Source organism: Schistocerca piceifrons, chromosome 4, assembly GCF_021461385.2.
Source record: "Schistocerca piceifrons isolate TAMUIC-IGC-003096 chromosome 4, iqSchPice1.1, whole genome shotgun sequence".
In the NCBI taxonomy this organism is placed as follows: Eukaryota; Metazoa; Arthropoda; class Insecta; order Orthoptera; family Acrididae; genus Schistocerca; species Schistocerca piceifrons.
Window position 1 is genome coordinate 510,792,883 of NC_060141.1, and position 16,260 is coordinate 510,809,142.

At 38.9% G+C, this 16,260-nt stretch overlaps 1 protein-coding gene across 2 annotated transcripts in view; it reads left to right on the forward strand.

The window, feature by feature from the left end:
* LOC124794984 (protein HBS1) overlaps positions 1–16,260 on the forward strand; it is a 188,613-nt gene that overhangs the window by 26,009 nt on the left and 146,344 nt on the right. For both annotated transcript variants that reach the window (XM_047258728.1, XM_047258727.1), the window contains exon 4: positions 8,155–8,196. In XM_047258728.1, the coding sequence (XP_047114684.1) occupies positions 8,155–8,196 (42 nt within the window). The remainder of the gene's footprint in view (positions 1–8,154; positions 8,197–16,260) is intronic.

Here is a 16,260-nt window from a genome sequence, read left to right on the forward strand (position 1 = left end):
CTTAATAGTTTATTGAAACACAAAGCTTCATTTATTCAGTTGTATCCTTGGTTTCATTTTAACATGCCGACTGTCACGAGGGAAGCAGTGGCCAAGTCAGAGCCTCTTATGCCTTCTATCATGTGCCCACCAGCTCGGCAGTGAAACATCCATTACTGTGCATGCTGCAGTCAACATGTTAATTACATCATAAACTCCACAATAAGAAATGTCTGAATCAGCAGACATTTAACGGTAGATACCGAAGGTCTACGCCCATTATAAAGACCAAATATTCACCAAAATTGAAAAAAATTCACAAACTTAACCATTTTAGAAGTATTGCAACATGCAATGTCAGTCTTTTGAAACAGCTGAAAAGTTGTTTTCCACATTTCTTAAATAGCATCTGGTACTTTTACAGAACCTGGTTTTGAATTACCTGGTTCAGCAATGTGTGTGCAGTGAGTAAATTATCAGTATATACGGAATCTTTTATAATTTAGTTAACAACTAATGCACTCTCTTCTAAAACAGACCAGGCAATTCACTTTATAAACATATTCACTGAAAGTTAGCAACTTTATCAAACTGTGTGTCCACAACCAAAACTATTGGACACAAATTATAAAAAACTGTCTATAAATGAGAAGAATTTTTGTTTCTTAACATTATTATTTTCTTTTAGAGTGAATATCAAATATTTGGCAACAGATGTTAGAAATTTTTGGATTTTTCTTGTTTGTAATTGACAAATTAATGCAGAATATGTATGAAATATTCTGTTACTGCGATAAAATTAACATCCAAAAAATCTCTCTTGTTTGGTGAAACAGTTCCAGTGATGACACCCCTATGTTTAGCTCCTTTCACATGGTATTTAATACCACACTTTGCTTTATGTGCAACAGAAAATTTACCATCAGGTAATGTGCAATAAATACATTCATTCTACATCTATTCTCTGCAAACCACTGTGAGTTGCATGGTAGAGTGTATGTTCCATTGTACCAGTTATTAGGGTTTCTTCCTATTCAATTAACATATGAAATGTGGGAAGAATGATTGTTTGTATGCCTCTCTGTGTGCAGTAATTATTCTAATCTTAACCTCATGGTACCTTTGTGAGCAATATTTGGGGGTTGTAGTATATGCCTAGAGTAATAACTTAATGACGGTTCTTGAAACTTTGTTAACAGATTTTCTTGGAATAGTTTAAATCTGTCTTCAAGAGTCTGCCAGTTCAGTTCCTTGTTGTTACTGTCATTACATAATTTCAAAAATTTGTATTTCTGTTACAGCGTAACATTAAACAAACACTTTTTTTTCTTCCATTGCTAAACAGTGAGACAAAAAACTGAGAGAGCAAAAATGATTACAAACATGTAGATGAATTAGTTACTTCACATCAAAAAACAAAATAAACACATTGTCCCTATTGTGTTGCCAAGTGATAAAGTGAAAAGTTGTGATGAAACTGGTAGCCTTGCCTCACCATTGACATCAGCACTTGCTGCAAGGACAGAGGCACAGCCATGAGAGAACATTTGAAAATGAGGTATTGAACATATAGGTCTACAATTTTAAGAAATACTTACAAGTCATAAAATTCTCAAACTCCAGACATTTTTGCAACCTCATTACCCCAGACAGCTCTAGAAACCAGGACTGTTTGAGTTAGTTCTAGGCATATGGTAAGCCTACCTTTGGATCAACCGAGACATATGGTTCTGGGCCTCAGCTTTTATATTTGACATATCAGTGTTATATTATGTGCCTCATTCTGGGGTGGTGTATTTTAAATGTGGCATGTTTGAAGAATATATTTGATAGCATATAATGGTACTCTCTAGTGTGTAATGTTGATGTTTTGAAGTTTTGTTGTTGTGTTGTTATAAAATGGTTGCAATTCAAGCTAGATAATAGAGAGTCCTTTGTTTTGTGATTTGGTAATATTAGTAGTAGTCTTAGATATTATAAAGAAATATAATACAGAGTTGCCACAAGTTTTGGAAGTCATGGCATATCAGGGAAATTTGGAAAAAAACTGGAAAATTTTCATTTTTGTGTCAGTAGATGAAATAGTTTGTTTACTGAGATGTGATGCATCATCACTGGCTGGGTGCAGCTGAGAGTGTATGCCTTCCTACCAATTCCCTCAGCTTGCAGTCAGTGCTGTCACCACTTTTGCCACTAGCCTGGCAGTTGCCAACGAGAGGCAGGGAGGCATGAGGACTGGTTTGTTTGGATCTGATTCTCAGAGGCTGTAGACACAGGAGCCGGAGATGATGGTCATGTGTGCATCAGCTGTAAGTGAGTGATTGTGTTGTGTAGATGTGTGTGTGCACTCTTATTTTCTGACAAAGACTGAGGTCGAAAACTTAGTTGTGATTATCTTTTCTATATGCCTGTCTGCAGCTCAGTGATAATCTTTATGGTGAATTGTTACCTATCATCATTATTATTGATTCTCAGAGTATTCACACAAGTTATCTGTTGCATGGATTGATCACTGCGGCCTCATCTCATCAACGTGCTCTTGGTAACTCATGAGTATCTGGCCAAGTGAGTGGATTTCCATGACAGGCCAAAATCGTAGGCCATTTCTGCAGCTATCTCTAACGGATGGGGCCTGCTGATCTGAAACGTGTCGTTTCCCACTAATGTGCAGACCGTGCCGTCAGATCTAGTCTCGCCGATCTGTCCAGAGACTGGATCTGCCTCTGTGTGGCATAATGTGGCAGATTTTCGTGGTTTATTTGTCGACCCAGGACTGCAGTGCTCCTCGGCAGGTCAGAGGCCAAGGGCGATGGATGTCAGGAATTGCAGCTCTCATCCCAAGTAAATTGTGCAGTGCAGTGTTTTATAGACATTTTATTTGTTGTAGTACATTTTGGCACTTCGGAAGTAGTTAATGTATTAGATTGTATGGACGATAAGAAGACGACATTTGTGGTAGTTGCTGTCATTTTGTACGCTATGTGCTCATATTTCTCGAAAGAAAAATTACACAATACCTGTAAAACAGTACACATAACACAGTGGGTAATAACTGACAATAACGATTATAGTAGAACCAACATTTTGTTGGCAGTCACCTTATGTGTTGGTTTACATAACTTTTCCCTGCCTTATACACTTATTTAAAGAGGCCTACTTTTTTGTGAAGTTATTTCTGAAAACAGTGAAAGTATTTAAATCTGTCTTGCGACTACAACGAAATGTATATTGTTGTCACCAAATGCATTTTGTATTATTGAAATAAAACAACAACAGTGGTCTTAATGAAACACACATACCATTCGGCTTGCTTTCTCCATCTAGAAACAGTTCATTACAAAATATGTTGATGTTAGTACTTAAGATTTTTGCTCACATGAGGATAAAATACAGAAGTCACTACATATTTTTGAGATCTCAAAATTTGTCATGGACAATAGCTAAAACTTGTCTGGAAATCAGGGAATTTCACCTGGGTAACTTGTGACAACACTGATAATAGCTGTTCATCGAATGTCTCTACGGGCAATGATATGGCCAACACCAACACATTTCGGCAACTGAATGGCTTGCTGGCTAGATTTGTAAAGTGTCATGTGTGGCAAGCATGAGATGATGACAAAATTGCTGTTTCTCAGTTTGGAGGCAAATATATGTGGCAGTGCCATGAAGAAATTTTGTGGTGGTCAATTTGTCGCAGTTCCTTGTTTGAGAAATCTAGATTGTCAATCTAGAATATAGTTTTCTTGACATATTATTTTTGTAATTCTGTGTCAGTGTGCTGCTGTGACGAAATACATTAGGTATTGTATGGTTTGCGGCTAATTTTCTTTTTGTCAGAAATACGTTCAGAATTTATTAGTTTTGGGTACTCACAAACAAATTTTTTTGTAATCTACACACAGATTACATACCTGGTATTTTTGAACTTATATTAATTTTTTATTGTGTCATGACTGCTTTTGTTCTTCAGAACATCATCTGGTTGCTGAGTTGCCCCAGTATCTTGATATAAATAGGTCTGACTGTCGTGCTTAATGTCAGAGACAAGATCTGGAACAGTCTGCAGTGGGGTATGGTGTCAGATTCATTCTGGAAATCTATAAGTATGGAATCTGCCTGTTGCCCTTCATCCATAGTTCTCAGTATATCATGTGGAAAAAGGGCAAGCTGAGTTTCGCACAACTGATGCTTTCTATACCCATCCTGATTCGTGAACATAGGCTTCTTAGTCTTAAGAAAGTTGATTGTATTCGAACTGAGAGTATGTTCAACGATTGTGTTGCAAACAGAAGATAGGGATATTGGTCTGTAATTTTATGGGTCCGTTCTTTTACTTTTCTTATATACTGGAGTCACCTGCGCTTTCCGTGATCAGGGTTCAACATCTTTTCTATTGAAAGTTTAATGTCGTACATTGAGATGCGGTCCCAGATCAAAACTCTGTGCTCTGATATGTTGCAGCATTTAGATGTATTGGAACTGTGATGGAAAAAAAACCACCTCATCTTCCCCTTTCAGTTCAAACTCGGGGAAATTTAGATTGAGAATGGCTGTTCTTGCTAGTCCTCAATGATCCGGTGCACAACAAACTGTCTCGCTGGGTGTGTTGCGGCATTCTCTTCATTGCATCTTACTTGTTGATCTTAGTTTTCACCCATACAAAATAATGATTGTTGAGCAACTAAGTGAAATTGATTTTGCGCAGTGTGGAGAATTTTGTTGCATAATGGACACTGTTTTCGTGGAAGAGCATATGTCCCAGTATTCATGAGTGATGAAGCCCACTTTCATCTGGATGTTTATGTTAATGTGCAGAAAATGTAGAAGTGTGATGTGGTATCTCCAAATTGGAAATGTTAAAAAACTTTCTTCATCCAGAACTTCAAAGGCAGTGACTGAACAAGAGGAAAATCTGTTTCACTAGGATGGTGCCACAGCTCAAACAGCAAGAGCATCTATGGAAATGGTATGGTTGTTGTTCCCAGACATGTCATTTCACGATACGGTGATGTCCTTGCCCCCCCCCCCCCCCCCTCCCCCCACACACACACTCATTGGATTTCTCGATCTGTTACTTCTTTTTTGTGGGGCTACTTGAAATCACGAGTGTATGTAAACCAGCCCAGCACAGTCAATGACCTCAGGATTTCCATTCATCAGGAAATTGAAACTGTGCCGAATGAAATGTCGGAGTGAACCGTGCGAAATTTTCAGGAGGAGAACGAAATTTGTGTCCGGCAAAGTCATCATCTCAATAACATTATTTTCCAGACATAATTAACGTATGTAGGTTTCAAAAAGGCGACAAAAGTACTATTTGTGAGTGCAATATTATTAAAAAATATAACCAGGTTTCAGTTATTCAGTAGTGAAAAACATCCATTTCCTTTGTTCACACTGTACAACTCGGACTTGCAAGTAGCATCCCTGGAAGGTGGGTGTCGACTCACAGGTCCCGAAGCATTACAGTAAGACTCTGGCTACTGCTATGCTAGTGTAGCCCAGACGTGGAATGACGTGCACAGTCGGTGATCCCGGCTGTGGCCGAGCAATGTCACGGCTAGCGAGGCAGGCTGACAGAGTCCACTAAGTTCTGAATCCCACCCAGCTGTGGCAATTAACAGGTACAGAGATCTGGGAATCGAACCCTGGACTGGAGGCCGGCTGGCACCAACTGATGCTGGCAAGTGCCCCAGTGGCTTGATGGTTAGGAGGGGCTTAGTACAACCCATAGCTCATCAGACTGTAGCTGGTCTCCTTGGCAGGCAGTCTTGTCAAGATAATGGCTGTGCGGTGGAGTATCACACTGTAGACAGTTGGCTACTCATTGACTTGCTGCTTCAGTGGATGACTACCCTGGCCAGAGGGCCACTATTTATATGTACCAAAGTGGGTTTGATGTAGTGTTGCTGCTTCAAATAATATGTTTGACAGGTGCCGTAGGGTCACTGATTTTGGTAATTGGCTAGGCACTGACTGGCAGGCAGATGGCGATACCCGGCAGTTGCCTTGGCACAATGCTTTGCTAGCAGATTGTTGCAAGTAGCCTGCTTTACGGCATCGAGCTCCTTTGCCTAAGCTTGTGCTGTTTCACCAGCCACCTCAGTTGATGTTGCTCTTTAGATTTGTGTACAAAGCATTTGAAGCAGGATTCCTTAGGAACATATTCAGATCCTCTTTGATTCCATCTTATAACACATTGAGCATTATACAGCTAAGCTGTTCACCTCAGATATTTCCAGAACCGTCTAAGATATAGTAATTTGTTTTTCACCCAAATGAATTGTGAAAAAGTCCTCACTTTATGGTAAATTCTCTACTTTCATAGGTATATTAATTACAGAAATATTAATATCAACTTTCAAACCATGTAAACTCAAAGTTTCTATTATCAACGACATTATAAACGGGATAGATTTGCTTCTCTACATAAAGATGACACGTTGACATGTTGAAATGTAGAAAGGCACAACGAAAAGATTGTTATACATTTAGCTGTTTGCAAATAAAATGTAAACAGTGATGAGCTGATACACTCCGGAGGCACTTAGTTTCCGTGGAGCTAACATGTGGATTATCAGCAAGAACTGCCAAAATGTTGTATTTCATTTACTCTGCTGATTGCAGGCTTGCTGCTTACTCTCTGCATAGTTTTAGAGTGACCTTCCACTAACAATTTTTTGCACAGTTGTTGAATTTTCTTTCTTGTTGGACAGTGATTGTAGGTTTGTATCAGCAACTCGGTTGTTCTCTTTGTGTTCTTTTTGCACTTTCTGTAAGGAAGTAGCATATCTAGTTTGTCCTGTTCCCCCTCTGCCCCTCCCCCATACTAATCAGTATTGGACACACATGAGTGACCCAGATAGAATGAAAACGACATTTTTTTCTGTTCCCCTTTTATACTGCTATCACAGCAGTGCAAAACACAATTTACTATATATGTGTCATACTTGGGTATGAAATCACTTCCTTATAAGACAGCATGTGGTTGCATGTGCAAAACAGATGATTCCTAAGTTGTAAATACTGTAATTACTTTGAAATTAGATTTTGAAGAGTGAAATGTTGATGAATTTGTCTATTGCAAATATACTATACTAAAAGCAGAAATTACAGTAGTTTGATTAGAAAAGCAATGTCATACTGATATCTCTGTAATTAACATAGTTATAAAAAGAGACTGTCCTTTGTGTAATTGTTGAAGTCAGAGGTGCTTTCCAGTTCTGTAATCAAATTAGAACTAGTTATGTATTTCGAAGTATCTAATCTACAATGTACAGTAGATTTGTCACAGATCAACTTCAAGAAGGTTAAGTTTTCTCAAACATTGGTATCTTTACATTGCTAATAACTGGTGTTTTTCACACTGTAAAAACTTGCAGTGATTGCACTTAATGGCAGATGTTAATAAGTTTCTTATCTGTTGAACTGTAGAATTTTCATGTAATGTCATCTGATTACTTCCAGTCTTTTCTGCAATGTTTATCAGCATTGAAGCTATGATGATTAAGATTGTTAAACTCTTCTCCATGGGTTTGCTCCATGTGTCCTCTTTGTTAGAGGTTAATAACTTTTATCAAAACATTACTGTCATGTGTACAAAGCAACACATTGTTCTGACCAATTTTTTCCTCATGATTTTGAGATCAGCAACTACTCTTTGGCATTAAAACTGTAACAAAATCATTGTAATGTCAGTTTATCATTTCTAGCACTTTGTAAGTGGGTTTCAGTCTAATTATCAAAACAGAAACCTAAAAAGTGGCACAGAAATTATGAAAGCATTAATTGTAGTGAGTTTTTGTATGAGAAATGTAAGAATTAAATATTAGTGTGCATGTTGTGTTTACAGTGTTTGCATATGATATCTTCACACATTGGTCTGTATTTATGTGGAAGACTTGTGATCTGCATTATATTTTCTTTGCATAGCATTGATATCATTATTATTTTGCTGCTTTGCACAACAAGCTATTATACTTCACCATCACAATATTTCACTCAATATGCCAATTACTTTCATATTGTATGTGCTACTTGTGCTATTTTCATACTTGCGGTGACTCATTAATAACCATGGTATCACCTCTGTATTTCAGGTGAGATATTGGACCTATTCATAGTGAATCATAACACAATAAATATGTTTTTAAATTGTTTTTACTGTTGCAGATGACCCCAAGCCACAGCGAGAGAGGAAAGATCGAAATCGAGGTGACTATTACTTTCTGTCTTAGTTTACTGTTGATAAGATATTTCAATTGAAGATTGCATTGCCTCCTCTTTTCTATTAAAAGTATCATGATGCTTATAAATTTCAATGGCTTCTCTGCATAGTCGTGGATAATAACTTGACGTTGTTGACAAACTTTCTGTTTCGGAAAACTTACTTTGTGGTTTGCAGACTGAAGAGCGTGCTCTGCTACAGCCGATTTCTCTATTTATCCTAGTCAGCAAAGACTTTTGTGCTCTTTTACCCGTATATTTACACTCCTCTTGAAGTTCCAGTATAAACTTTACTACATGTACACGGAATTTTGTATACACCACATGTTGACAGAGAAGGGCATTTATCCTTCACAGATCAGAGTACTGGACAGATTTTCTTTGTTGGTCTAAAGATCGATCTGATGTCATGTTTCTGTTAAATCTTACCAATCTGATTTGTTACTTTTTTAATAAAAGGGAGAGAAATTGTATTTTTCCGTTGTTGTGGTTCATCCTTGTCCGTCGGTCTTATGTTCCTTGGTCATAAAATTCTCTTTAACTCTTTGCCTGAGTAACCATTTTTCTCTAAGGCCTGCTTAAGATGTTTTATTTCATCATCCAGGTGTTCCTAAGTGCATATCTGCTTGGCTCTATCGACAAGACTTTTAATGACACCTCTCTCTTGTTGTGGACGGTGTTTGGAGCTTTTATGCAAATACCTGTTGGTATGTGTTGCTTTCTGAAAAACTTTGTTCCAAACTTCCATCGGACCATCTCATAACTAAAACATCCAAGAAAGATAGTCTATTATCATTTTCCATTTCGATGGTGAACTGAATTTTTGGATTAATTTTATTTAGATGACCAGATAATTCGTCCAAAGCCTTTCTACCATGGGACCAAACCACAAATGTGTCTAGAATGAAATTTTCACTCTACAGCGGAGAGATTAAAACTGTGTGCCGGACCGAGACTCGAACTCGGGACCTTTGCCTTTTGCGGGCAAGTGCTCTACCGGCTGAGCTACCCAAGCACGACTCGCACCCCGTCCTCACAGCTGTAATTCCGGGGGGTGAGTCGTGCTTGGGTAGCTCAGTCGGTAGAACACTTGCCGTGAAAGGCAAAGGTCCCGAGTTCGAGTCTCGGTCCGGTACACAGTTTTAATCTGCCAGGATGTTTCATATCAGTGCACTCTCCGCTGTAGAGTGAAAATTTCATTCTAGAAACATCCCCCAGGCTGTGGCTAAGCCATGTCTCCGCAATATCCTTTATTCCAGGAGTGCTAGTTCTGCTAGGTTTGCAGGAGAGCTTCTGTGAAGCTTGGAAGGTAGGAGATGAGGTACTGGCGGAATTAAAGCTGTGAGGACGGGGCGTGAGTCATGCTTGGGTAGCTCAGTCGGTAGAGCACTTGCCCACGAAAGGCAAAGGTCCCGAGTTCGAGTCTCGGTCTGGCACACAGTTTTAATCTGCCAGGAAGTTTCACAAATGTGTCATCTACAAACCAATACCAATGAGATGGTTTCTTATTTGCTTTGTCCAGAGCTGATTGTTTGAATTTCTCCATATAGAAATTAGCGATCACAGTACCACATGGGTTACCCATTGCTACACCGTCAAGTTGCTCATAAAATTCATCATCCCACTAGAACTGACTCGATGTAAGGCAATGTCTAAAACAAGCAATCGAATTTCCTGGAAAAATATCCATTATGAAAATCATAACTTCCTAAACTAGGATCATAATGAATAAGGACACTATGTCAAAACTTACAACAATATCTTAAGGAGCCAGAATTAGTCCTTCAAGTTTCTCAATAACATGACGCGAGTCTTTTATGTATGAGTCAGTGAAGCTGTGTGTCCTAGACTGTAGGTTGTACCCAAAATTCATAAAATAGAGACTCGAACTCGGCACCTTTGCCTTTGTGGGCAAGTGCTCTACCAACTCAGCTCAGTTGGTAGAGCACTTGCCCGCGAAAGGCAAAGGTCCCGAGTTCGAGTCTCGGTCCGGCACACAGTTTTAATCTGCCAGGAAGTTTCATATCAGTGCACACTCCGCTGCAGAGTGAAAATCTCAATCTAGCAGCTCGTTTACAACCATATATTGGGAAAACTGACACATTTGTGTTTTGGTCCCATGATAGAAAGGCTTTGGATGAATTCTTTGATCATCTGAATAAAATTAATCCAAAAATCCAGTTCACCGTGGAAATGGAAAATCATAATAGAATATCTTTCTTGGATGTTTTAGTTATGGGACAGTCTGATGGAAGTTTGGAACATAAAAGTTTTTCAGAAAGTAACACTTACTACAGGTATTTGCATAAAAACTCCAATTACCGTCCACAACAAAAGAGAGGTGTCGTTAAAAGTCTTGTCGATAGAGCAGAGCAGATATGCACATCGGAACACCTGGACGCTGAAATAAAACATTTGAAGCAGGCCTTCGAGGCAAAGAGGTAAAGAGAATTCTGTGACCAAGGAACATAAGACCGAAGGACAAGGATGAACCACAACAACAGAAAAATACGGTTCCTCTCCCTTTTATTACAAAAGTAACGGATCAGACCGGTCTTTAGACCAATAAAGAAAATCAGTCAAGTAATCCGATTTGTGAAGGATAAACGCCCTCCTCTGTCGACAAGTGGTCTACAGAAAATTCCATGTACATGTGGTAAAGTTTATATTGGAACTACCAAGAGGAGCGTAAATACTTGGGTAAAAAAGCACAAAAGTCTTAGCCGACTAGGAAAAGTAGAGAAATCGGCTGTAGCAGAGTATGCTCTTCAGTCAGGAAACCACAAAGTGAAGTTCTCTGAAACAGAAATTTTGTCTACAACGTCAAGTTATTATCCACGACTATGCAGAGAAGCCATTGAAATTTATAAGCATCATTATAATTTTAATAGAAATGAGGAGGCAATGAAACTTAGCGACATGTGGGCAGTAGCTCTGCAGAATTGCTAGAAAATTTTATCTTTGACAAGACAACAATCGATAGTTAATTTTTATCTTTGACAAGGATTATCTCTGCTCGTCACATGTTACCTTGACAACACCCCCTTTCCTACAGTATATATGTCACTCTCAGACGTCTGACCAATCATTTGGCAAGACTCAGCGGAGGAGCACCTCTGAAGTTGTCCAGCAGAGTCCTGGACAAAACGTTGGGAACAGAAGAGTTTCTTGGACCAAAACTTTTTTTCTCTAACATGTAGTTAGTGTATGGAACATAACTGCTTTCGAAATTTCCTGCCAGATTACGACATTTGTTCTTCAAATATAAAGGAAAAATGTCTGCCTTTGGTCACAGTTGTAAGCTTTGTAAAAAAGCTCAATGTATTTTTGAGTTCTGAAGGCCTATTTGTAGGTACTTAAACTTTTATTGTTATTTCTAAACAGTTCCAAATTCTATGTTTTCATAATGTAAATAATATCTACTTCAAATCTGTACAACTGATAACAGAAGCAGACCAGTGGGAACTGTCAAACAAAAATAATGATCAAATGTTGTAGAAAATTTCAGAGTGTAAAAACTTTTGGATTAAAGGAGACCACTCACCGAAAAGCAGAAGTGTTGAGTTGTTGATAGGAACATGCAAAAATAAAGAAAACTTGCCAGCTTTTGGGGTGCTCCTATTTCCTGAGACACACACACACACACACACACACACACACACACACTTACTTATGCCTCTGCATGGTTACTGCTGGATAGCACTGTGTGTGTGTGTGTGTGTGTGTGTGTGTGTGTGTGTGTGTGTGTGTGTACTGCACGCATTTTACACTAGCTCGTAAAAGGGTTACTCTGATTTTCTTTCTTTTTATATGTGCCTCTTAATAACTCAACACATCTACTTTTTGGTGAATGGTCTCCTTTAATCCAAAAGTAATGACCAAATAACACGTTAAGCATCTGGTGATGCACTGTCACAGCTTGAATGCATATTGCAATTTTTTTTTAAAGTAAAGAGCACAATTGTGATTGATGACAGAGGTTTTCCTTTTAAATTTTATGAACTTATTAGCAGTCACAGATCCAACGGTAGCCACTATGTACAAAGTTAGCTCTTGTCATCCTAAAGAAGGGATGCGGACATATTTTCATACAACTATAGTTTGAAAATGTTCGACTGGCTAGTAACTGAAACGCTTAACCCTCTTACTGCTCTGGACGTGTTAACGCGCGCACCTTCGTACTTGTCCCAGTGTGCTCTGAACGTGTTTACGCGCGCGATCAGGTCTTCTACCTGGTACTCTGAAAGTGTCTACACAAATATTTGGTGAATTAACCATTTAACTGCTCTTGATGTGTCAATGCGCATGCCTTTGTACCTGTCCCTGGTGCTCTGAACATGTTGTTGTTGTTGTGGTCTTCAGTCCTGAGACTGGTTTGATGCAGCTCTCCATGCTACTCTATCCTGTGCAAGCTTTTTCATCTCCCAGTACCTACTGCAACCTACATCCTTCTGAATCTGCTTAGTGTATTTATCTCTTGGTCTCCCTCTACGATTTTTACCCTCCACGCTGCCCTCCAATACTAAATTGGTGATCCCTTCATGCCTCAGAACATGTCCTACCAACCGATCCCTTCTTCTGGTCAAGTTGTGCCACAAACTTCTCTTCTCCCCAATCCTATTCAATACTTCCTCATTAGTTATGTGATCTACCCATCTAATCTTCAGCATTCTTCTGTAGCACCACATTTCGAAAGCTTCTATTCTCTTCTTGTCCAAACTATTTATCGTCCATGTTTCACTTCCATACATGGCTACACTCCATACGAATACTTTCAGAAATGACTTCCTGACACTTAAATCTATACTCGATGTTAACAAATTTCTCTTCTTCAGAAACGCTTTCCTTGCCATTGCCAGCCTACATTTTATATCCTCTCTACTTCGACCATCATCAGTTATTTTGCTCCCCAAATAGCAAAACTCCTTTACTACTTTAAGTGCCTCATTTCCTAATCTAATTCCCTCAGCATCACCTGACTTAATTAGACTACATTCCATTATCCTTGTTTTGCTTTTGTTGATGTTCATCTTATATCCTCCTTTCAAGACACTGTCCATTCCATTCAACTGCTCTTCCAAGTCCTTTGCTGTCTCTGACAGAATTACAGTGTCATCGGCGAACCTCAAAGTTTTTATTTCTTCTCCATGAATTTTAATACCTACTCCGAATTTTTCTTTTGTTTCCTTTACTGCTTGCTCAATATACAGATTGAACAACATCGGGGAGAGGCTACAACCCTGTCTTACTCCCTTCCCAACCACTGCTTCCCTTTCATGTCCCTCGACTCTTATAACTGCCATCTGGTTTCTGTACAAATTGTAAATAGCCTTTCGCTCCCTGTATTTTACCCCTGCCACCTTTAGAATTTGAAAGAGAGTATTCCAGTCAACATTGTCAAAAGCTTTATCTAAGTCTACAAATGCTAGAAACGTAGGTTTGCCTTTCCTTAATCTTTCTTCTAAGATAAGTCGTAAGGTCAGTATTGCCTCACGTGTTCCAGTGTTTCTACGGAGTCCAAACTGATCTTCCCCGAGGTTGGCTTCTACTAGTTTTTCCATTCGTCTGTAAAGAATTCGTGTTAGTATTTTGCAGCTGTGACTTATTAAGCTGATAGTTCGGTAATTTTCACATCTGTCAACACCTGCTTTCTTTGGGATTGGAATTATTATATTCTTCTTGAAGTCTGAGGGTATTTTGCCTGTTTCATACATCTTGCTCACCAGATGGTAGAGTTTTGTCAGGACTGGCTCTCCCACGGCCGTCAGTAGTTCCAATGGAATATTGTCTACTCCGGGGGCCTTGTTTCGACTCAGGTCTTTCAGTGCTCTGTCAAACTCTTCACGCAGTATCATATCTCCCATTTCATCTTCATCTACATCCTCTTCCATTTCCATAATATTGTCCTCAAGTACATCGCCCTTGTATAGACCCTCTATATACTCCTTCCACCTTTCTGCTTTCCCTTCTTTGCTTAGAACTGGGTTTCCATCTGAGCTCTTGATATTCATACAAGTCGTTCTCTTATCTCCAAAGGCCTCTTTAATTTTCCTGTAGGCGGTATCTATCTTACCCCTAGTGAGATAGGCCTCTACATCCTTACATTTGTCCTCTAGCCATCCCTGCTTAGCCATTTTGCACTTCCTGTCGATCTCATTTTTGAGACATATGTATTCCTTTTTGCCTGTTTCACTTACTGCATTTTTATATTTTCTCCTTTCATCAATTAAATTCAATATTTCTTCTGTTACCCAAGGATTTCTACCAGCCCTAGTCTTTTTACCTACTTGATCCTCTGCTGCCTTCACTACTTCATCCCTCAAAGCTACCCATTCTTCTTCTACTGTATTTATTTCCCCCATTCCTGTCAATTGCTCCCTTATGCTCTCCCTGAATCTCTGTACAACCTCTGGTTCTTTTAGTTTATCCAGGTCCCATCTCCTTACGCGTGCTATCAGTCCTTCTACCTGACTGGTGGTCATTCAGAGCACACAGGGACAGGTACAAAGGCATGCGTGTTAACTCATCCAGAGCAGTCAAAGGGTTAATTCACAAAATATTAGAAATATTGCAACATTATAGCTGGTAAAACAGTGTCCCTCTTAAAGTGTCAGAAGAATACCAATAACATTATTATGAAGTGCGACAGCTCTGCACACTGCTTTCAGCCAACTCAGCTGACAGGTTGACGTACAGAGAATACTAGACAAGAATTTGCAACTCAGAACATATATTTTACTTCTGCAGAATAATTGTCACTGAACTTAATCCATACCTTATCAGTTTCCAACACGTTTCTTGGCTGCTGGATGCATCATCACCTCACACATCTTTAGGAGCTGTGCATCTGGAATAAAAAGAAATTGCCATCCTTGCAGCTGTATTTTTCCTTATGGAAAGACAGCAGAATCTCTCAACATAGGGAGAACTCATAAAATATGCAAATAAACGAATTTTTATCTTAAAAAATGAGTAACTTTGGGCTAGTATGGGATGCAATAAAGGGAGGGGAAGAGGATCAATATGAATGGCATTTGATATAATTTGTGGCACAATGGTTAAAATACACAGATGGCAAAAACCATTTGTTCAAGGTCAAGACCTGACAATGTCCGATTTCATTCCTGTAAGAATCGGACACACACTCCAAAATTGCTACTTTCTATTTGGTTGCAGTAAACTGCAAAATTATTGAGCACTTTACTTACAGTTCTGCTATTGCTTCCTGTGACTTTGCTATCTTTCCAAAAGTAAAGACATGGTTGATAGGGTGTCACCAATGTTTCACTGCCGAATGTTCCTAAAACTAAGGGATGGTGAATATATACAGCTACCAAGACAGTTGGAAAAAGTATGAAGTATGCATGTGTGCGTGTAGGGGGTGCTTGCGCATGCACACGCACACATTTATCATGTTGAGCCCTTAAACTAAAGTACGTTTTTGATAAGTTGGCAGTTTGGATTGCTATGATATTCTATAATCAATGAATTTATATGAATATCAGAAGGGGTTATTTTCCAATACTATGGTGGCCACCTTTTATTACTTTTAAAGTTTCTATTTTCCACTGTCATTTTGCTGTCAAATCTCCACCTTTGTTTTAGTCACAGATTATGTCCTTCCAATAATTCTCACAGAAATTAATTTTCTCTATAATACATGGCCCCACCCTCCCCTCCCCTCCATCCACTTCGAATGAACAGTTGACTTTAGGAACCATAACAACAAAATTATATAAGAAGTGTGTAACATGCATTTGCTGTCAAGCATCACAATTACAAATGCATAGTTTGTAAAGGCAAAGGCACCCATTCACCTATAGCAGACTGACGTGTGGAGCATAGAAATACATACCAGAAAATAGTTTTCACAGTAGCTTCTTAGATTTTGATCTTCTAGTAAAATTACACACAACCACACTACACACCTAAACACCCTCTTCCACGGCTGCAGCAAGATTTGTACATATACTGGTGAGCAAAATTTAAGGATGAAAGTAAATTTTGCGTGATGTGTCACTTCAGAGTAAAATAGCATAATAAAACTTGGAC